This window comes from Kryptolebias marmoratus, linkage group LG5 (assembly GCF_001649575.2).
Source record: "Kryptolebias marmoratus isolate JLee-2015 linkage group LG5, ASM164957v2, whole genome shotgun sequence".
NCBI classification, from domain to species: domain Eukaryota; kingdom Metazoa; phylum Chordata; class Actinopteri; order Cyprinodontiformes; family Rivulidae; genus Kryptolebias; species Kryptolebias marmoratus.
In genome coordinates, this window is record NC_051434.1 from 15,148,236 (window position 1) to 15,154,235 (window position 6,000).

Sequence of the window (6,000 nt, forward strand, 5' to 3'; positions counted from 1 at the left end):
TGAAATTCCCCACAGGGAGCCACATCCTATGGAGTTTTACAAAAACGCTCAGCTATACCTGCCACTGCCAGGAACTGACAACTCAAACAAAGCTCAGTCAATTCAGTTCTCTTCACATACTCCAGGCACTGACAGATCATGTAAGATAATGCAATATCATATGAGATTGTGCCTAATTTTATTTTCAAGGTTCAACCAAAATAGCTCTAACTCAACACAAGATGATCTTGGTCTAAAACTCTGGCTTGGAAGATAGCAGGTGACATACATTCATTCAAGTAATGCTAAGCCTTTCTGGTTAGATTTGAAATAAAGGCAGAGATTTGTTCTTGTTTTGTTATTAAATTCTAATAATCCCTTAGATGACAAATCATGATCACCTTTGAGTGTGTATGTGTCTGTGTGTGTATGCTTCCAAGATTCTTAACAGTGCAGCAAATTGCATTTTCCCGAGTTTCTTCCACATAATTAGCAGGATAAAACCAAATGTATCACAGTTTTGCTCCAGGCTCCTCTGTGTGAGACGAATGGATGTAATCACCTCTGTAACTTGCTACATCTGAGATCACGGTCTGCGTTAACTCGTTCAATATGTACCAGCTTTATGCGCACGTTAACGATGCTTGCTTGACCTGTGGATTTTTATGTTATTACTCCCGAGACAGAGCCACAGCGATCTTGCAGCTAGTCAGCTGGAGGAATTCTCATCCTCAGCTGTATCCAGTGCTCTCCCCGGAGCAGCACAGAGGTATTCACCTAAAACTCACTTAACAAGATTCATACATAAATCATCAGCTCACCAGGCAGACCACCTTCTCCTCCTTCAAGCTAGCCAAGAATAGCTGCCAATAGTCAAGAAAGTGGTGGGTATTTTTTGTTGCAACAATATTGTTGCTGTTGTCCAAAATCTGTGTACATGGGTGTTTGTCTGTCTGTTGTGTTAGCAAAATACTTGATACATACCAGGAACATACCTGGTTCATCCCTGTTATGTACCTGGGATGTACCAAGTACTTTTCTGGTACTTGCCTTGTATGTACAAAATACCTGCATGGTACAACATGGCATGTACTGAGTACCTTTGATTTAATGGCTATTAACCTAGTACTTACTTACAACATACTGGGTATTTGTCTGGTACATCTCAGATGTTTACCTAGTACATGCCTGGTATGTACCGTCACATAACTGGTAAGTACTGGGTACCCATGGGACCAGGCTGTATGAAGTGCATTGTTACACTGTACTTACTGGGTATGTACCTGGTACATACTAGGAAAATAGCAGATATATTCCTGGTACTTCCCTGAATATATGCACCAGGTTGTCTTTTCTATTGAAACCAAAGAAAAGTTTTAGTCACCTGACAAACATCCCAGCATCCTTTCCTCTCCCATCATTATTCCTTGATGTCATTTTGAGCTCTCATTCTGCATCTCTCCACAAAGTGTTATCCTGCCCTTTGAACTTAGAAATTTAGAAGGTAGATTCTTCATATAGTCAACACAGGCAGAGTGCCCTGGGGGCTGCACAGAAGGAGAGCGGGGGTGTCATAAAACTCAGTTGAGAGCTCAGCTCTAACTAGACTGTAGTTGCAGGGCAGAGAAGAGGCCTGACCTTCTCGTCCCCTCTCTTCAAAGCAGCTCAACACACTCATGGATGGACAGGCAGACATGGAACGTCACATGTGCATGCAATCAGTTTGCAGAAGTGAACTTGCAGAACTTGGAGGAAGGATCTTTCCAACTGGGTTGTTTCGCAAAGCACGGCGTGGAGGAAAAAATAATGAGATTTCTTTTGCTTAGTTCTCATATTGATGTTTAGCAACAATGTGAACCTGGGGGAGCTTCCACCTTGTGTACAAAAAATGGGCTGTGATATCCTACAGAGGTATTCAAGAGCATTTTTCTGTAGATTCTTCCTTGATTCATTATTCATCTTTATTATCTTTTTGAAACTGGGTTATTCAAATTCATTGCAGCATAAAATAGGATTTTCTCTCCAAAATAGCAACCCTCTACAATGACTGTAAATTACAAGTAACAGAAAAAGAGAAAAAAAATCAGAATGTGCTCTATTTATTGTATTTGCTTTTTTCCCTTAAATTAATTTCTAAAGTCAGATATGCTCACAGTCATTGACAAATTACACAATTAAAGGCTTAGCATTTCTTGAAGAAATGCATATAACAGTGTATCATGCCAGTTTAAGATACAAATCGATTTATGAGAAATGATTTGATTGTAGCCACTTTTGTCAAAACTTGAAAATGATTTGAAAATCAGAATCCCATGCTACCACATCAAACTATAATTCAATATCTGTAAAAGTGACTGAGTTGTAGTATTTATTTATTTATGTATAATTTTTTGTATTGGCTAATGTTAATTAGCTGTGAACTGTACTGGCTCCAAAAGTTAGTCAGTTGTAGATGCACATCCAATAATTAGTTTATGAGAGATTTACTAAAAATCTGTCTAGTGGTTTATATGAGCAAAGATCTTATCCAATGAGTAACAGTTGGAGTATGTAGTTTGGATGACTTTTAGCTACTACCATACCATATTAAAGCTGAATATCTGTATAAAAGAAGACAAACATCCATGTTTTCCCTCCTGTTTCACCATTTAGCCTTCACGTTGAGGGGTTCAGCGGCACAGCCGGGAAAACCAGCAGCCTCACCCACACCGGAAGCCAGTTCAGCACCAAGGACAGAGACAATGACCGCTGCACCTGCAAGTGTGCGCAGCTTGCATCAGGAGGTAACACGGCGTCAATCAAACAATCTAATATTCTGCCTTAATCTGTCTCTTTTTAATACCCACTACAAAGACTTTCACCCATCCACTTGGAAACTTCATGCAGAGCTTTTCCCTCTGCGCCGGTAAACCCATGTTGCTGACTCTACATGTGGGTGACCTTTTTTTCCCCTTTTTTTCTGCAGGTTGGTGGTTTGAGGCTTGTGGTCCATCCAACCTAAATGGCATATATTACCCTGCTTCATCAAGTGTTATCCGTTACAACGGCATTAAGTGGTACTACTGGAAGGGTCCAAATCTGATGGCTGCCATGACAACCATGATGGTGCGCCCCTCTGACTTCTGAGAATATAGCTTGTCCTTTGATGACAGATTACAAACTGAAAGGCATTGCAGATTGATATTATGAACAGGAAGAGCTATGTATTTTGAAAGAAAATGTTCTCTATTCATATACAACTGCAGAGTTTATCTGTCCAGTTTTGTAAAACAACTGCAAGACTGAGTCTGCAACATTGTGGATAACTTTTTCTTTAAAAAGCACTTCAAAGCTTGTCACCACATTGGACTTGTGGTCACAAAAAAAGTTATAGGACATAAGTATTTTTGTACAACAGCTTCAAACATTTGATTTTCGGGTTTCAATCTTTGAAGAGGTTTATGAGCTCACACTCTTGGTTTAGGAATCCAAACAACTTGGATAGAAAAAAAGATGTTTGGAGTAAAGCACATTGATTTGTCATGTTTACATTAAGACATTCTGTAGTTTGACAAGCTCTTGTTTTGCAATGCAGAGTTGTCATTTAGAACTTTATATTATTATTGTTTTGTTCTTGTTTATTTTTTTTTGTTTTTTGTTTTTTTTTACATTCCAAAAGAAAAAAAAAGGAAAAAGTAAAGTATGTAGTAGATAACTTGCCAAAAGTCTGTGGTTTCTGGTATTTCAAAACTGAGGAAACCCATAAACCACTAACCAAAATGTAATTTCAGGCGAAATAAAAAGAATGGTTGTGGTTTTTGAGACAGAAGATAAACAGCTAAATTCACACTTTTTGGACAATAAAGACTACAGTTTTTCTTTCCCCATGACTAAAACAAGGCTGGGGGTCTTTGACTTTGGCACAGATAAAATATCAAGGTAAAGAGATCCATTTTTTAAAGACTTTTTTTAACATAAAATTTTTGAATGTTTGATTATTAGTTTTTGAAATTATTTTAGGCAAGATATCTGCAGAACAATGACATTTTTCAGTCATAAATGATGTGATTTTGTATTTTTTTAATGGGGAAGAAAAAAAAGTTTCTTGACAGCTTTATCACCTTGGATTTTCTTGATGATTAGAAAAAAATACACTTATTGGTTTCATCTTATGTGATAGTTTTGATCATTAGAAGTAAACTTCTGCATAAATGTTATGAACAATCAGTACCTTGCATGTTGTAGATAGCTCTTTGGACAACCTCAGTTTCAAAAAATAGGTGGCAGCTAAATAAGATTGGGTTTACTCCAAAAGTTAAAGAGTTGTAGCTGTACAACCAAAGATTACTTCATGAAAATTGTTTCTAAAATCAAGTGGTTTGTAGGATATTATGCTAATGCTTTAGACAAATACAAACAAAGACACGAGCAAAAGCCTTATTGCTTTTGCTGGTGTGCAATATTACCCATGTAAAGCAAAACTGACAATGGTAAAAATATCTTTTTAAATTTAGATTCTTTGAAAAAAGAAGTGCACAAACTGCAAGGAAAATTATGAAATTTGAGTTTTTTTAGGATGGCAGTGTATACTTTGGAGATGATTCCACTTGGACTAGGTATTAGTATGTCAATCCAGACAGAATTAAACTCCAGATTTCTTCAAATTGAGGTTGCTCATACACCTATTACCAAAAACGGTAATTGTTCGTGGTCTTTTCACAGAACCCCACTTCAAAAGATCTGAAATATACCTTAAAAGTTTTTTTCCATTTTCCATAAACAACACAACCATACAGAATGATAACTAAAGCAGTCTGTGTCCTTTGATGCATCTCTCAAAAACTAAATTTTTGAGAAGTTTTTTTTTTCTCTTTTTCTTGTTTTTTTTTTTTTTTGTCAAATGTAATTGCATCTAAAAGCAAAACTGTGAATTCAGTTTTGATTTTGTTAAAATGATAAACTCATAGTCGTTGGTGCATATAACACAGTGCCAGGTGTTTTTCTTTATGTTAACTACATCAACAAGCCACACATGCTGTTGTCGGAAAGTCAAGCGAAGACTGCTTTGCGGCGTTGATCTGATGAATCATCCAATAACACTGATCCCTGTGGTGCCCATTAGAACGAGGATGGTTTGCACCTCGGCACACAGTAACCTGCATCTGCTGGTGTGTGCGGGGGGACAGCAGTCGCTGCTAAGTGGAGGATGACTCATGAGGGTGTCGGTCGGCCGCATCTACAGTGTCAGCTCGGCCCTGCGCTTCATTTGCTCAAGGGAAGACTGAAACACCTAATCTTCTCTGCGTGGTTCATCTTGGCTGCTGCAAATTAAATACAACTGCAGAGATGAGACATCACATGTAATGCACAGTGTTAGGAGCCAATTCTTGCTGAATTTACCTGTACTGTACATAGCTGTTAATGTCAGAGGTACTTACAATAAACATAGTTGCCTTCTGAAAAAAAATATTTGGAAACAATATATTCTAATAATATTCTAACAAAAATATATTTTTTAAAGTGTTAGGACCTGTTCCCTGGATGAGATGAATATTGGGACTATTGCTGTTGTTCTTCAGCAAACTCACAGAAAGGATTTGGTAATTGTTTTGCACTTTATACTCTTCTTGGTGCAACCTGGGATCAAACTTACAGCCTTCAGAATAACAAGACAGCAACACTGAGCACCAAGCTATTGTGGTCCCAACTATGTGAATGTGTGAGTGGACAAAGTATGCTGATTTATTTAAATTAAAAAAAAAAACAGAACCAATTGTGTGATTGTAAAATCAGCATTTAGACAGACAGTTAAACAAGAATTATTTGTTTTATCCACAAAGAGGGTTTTTTTTTGGTTGGGGTATTTATCTGAGCAATATGAGGGTAAAATACAAATCTCATTACATTGCCAACAGTGTGAAATTTATGGATCTATATTGGCCAGTTTTGACAGCAGACCCAAGCCATTTAACAAACTGTACTGGCAGAAAAGCAACCACCCCACGCACACACACACAGACACACCTCCTCTGCTTGTGCACA

The 6,000-nt window shown here is 37.5% G+C and overlaps 1 protein-coding gene across 6 annotated transcripts in view; it reads left to right on the forward strand.

The window, feature by feature from the left end:
* Positions 1–5,759, forward strand: part of angpt2b (angiopoietin 2b) — a 37,459-nt gene extending 31,700 nt beyond the window's left edge. For all 6 annotated transcript variants that reach the window (XM_037975691.1, XM_037975690.1, XM_017424638.3 and 3 more), the window contains 2 exons: positions 2,632–2,762; positions 2,945–5,759. In XM_037975691.1, coding sequence (XP_037831619.1) covers positions 2,632–2,762; positions 2,945–3,105 — 292 coding nt within the window. In that variant the 3' untranslated portion in view covers positions 3,106–5,759. The remainder of the gene's footprint in view (positions 1–2,631; positions 2,763–2,944) is intronic.
* The last annotated feature ends 241 nt before the right edge of the window (positions 5,760–6,000 follow it).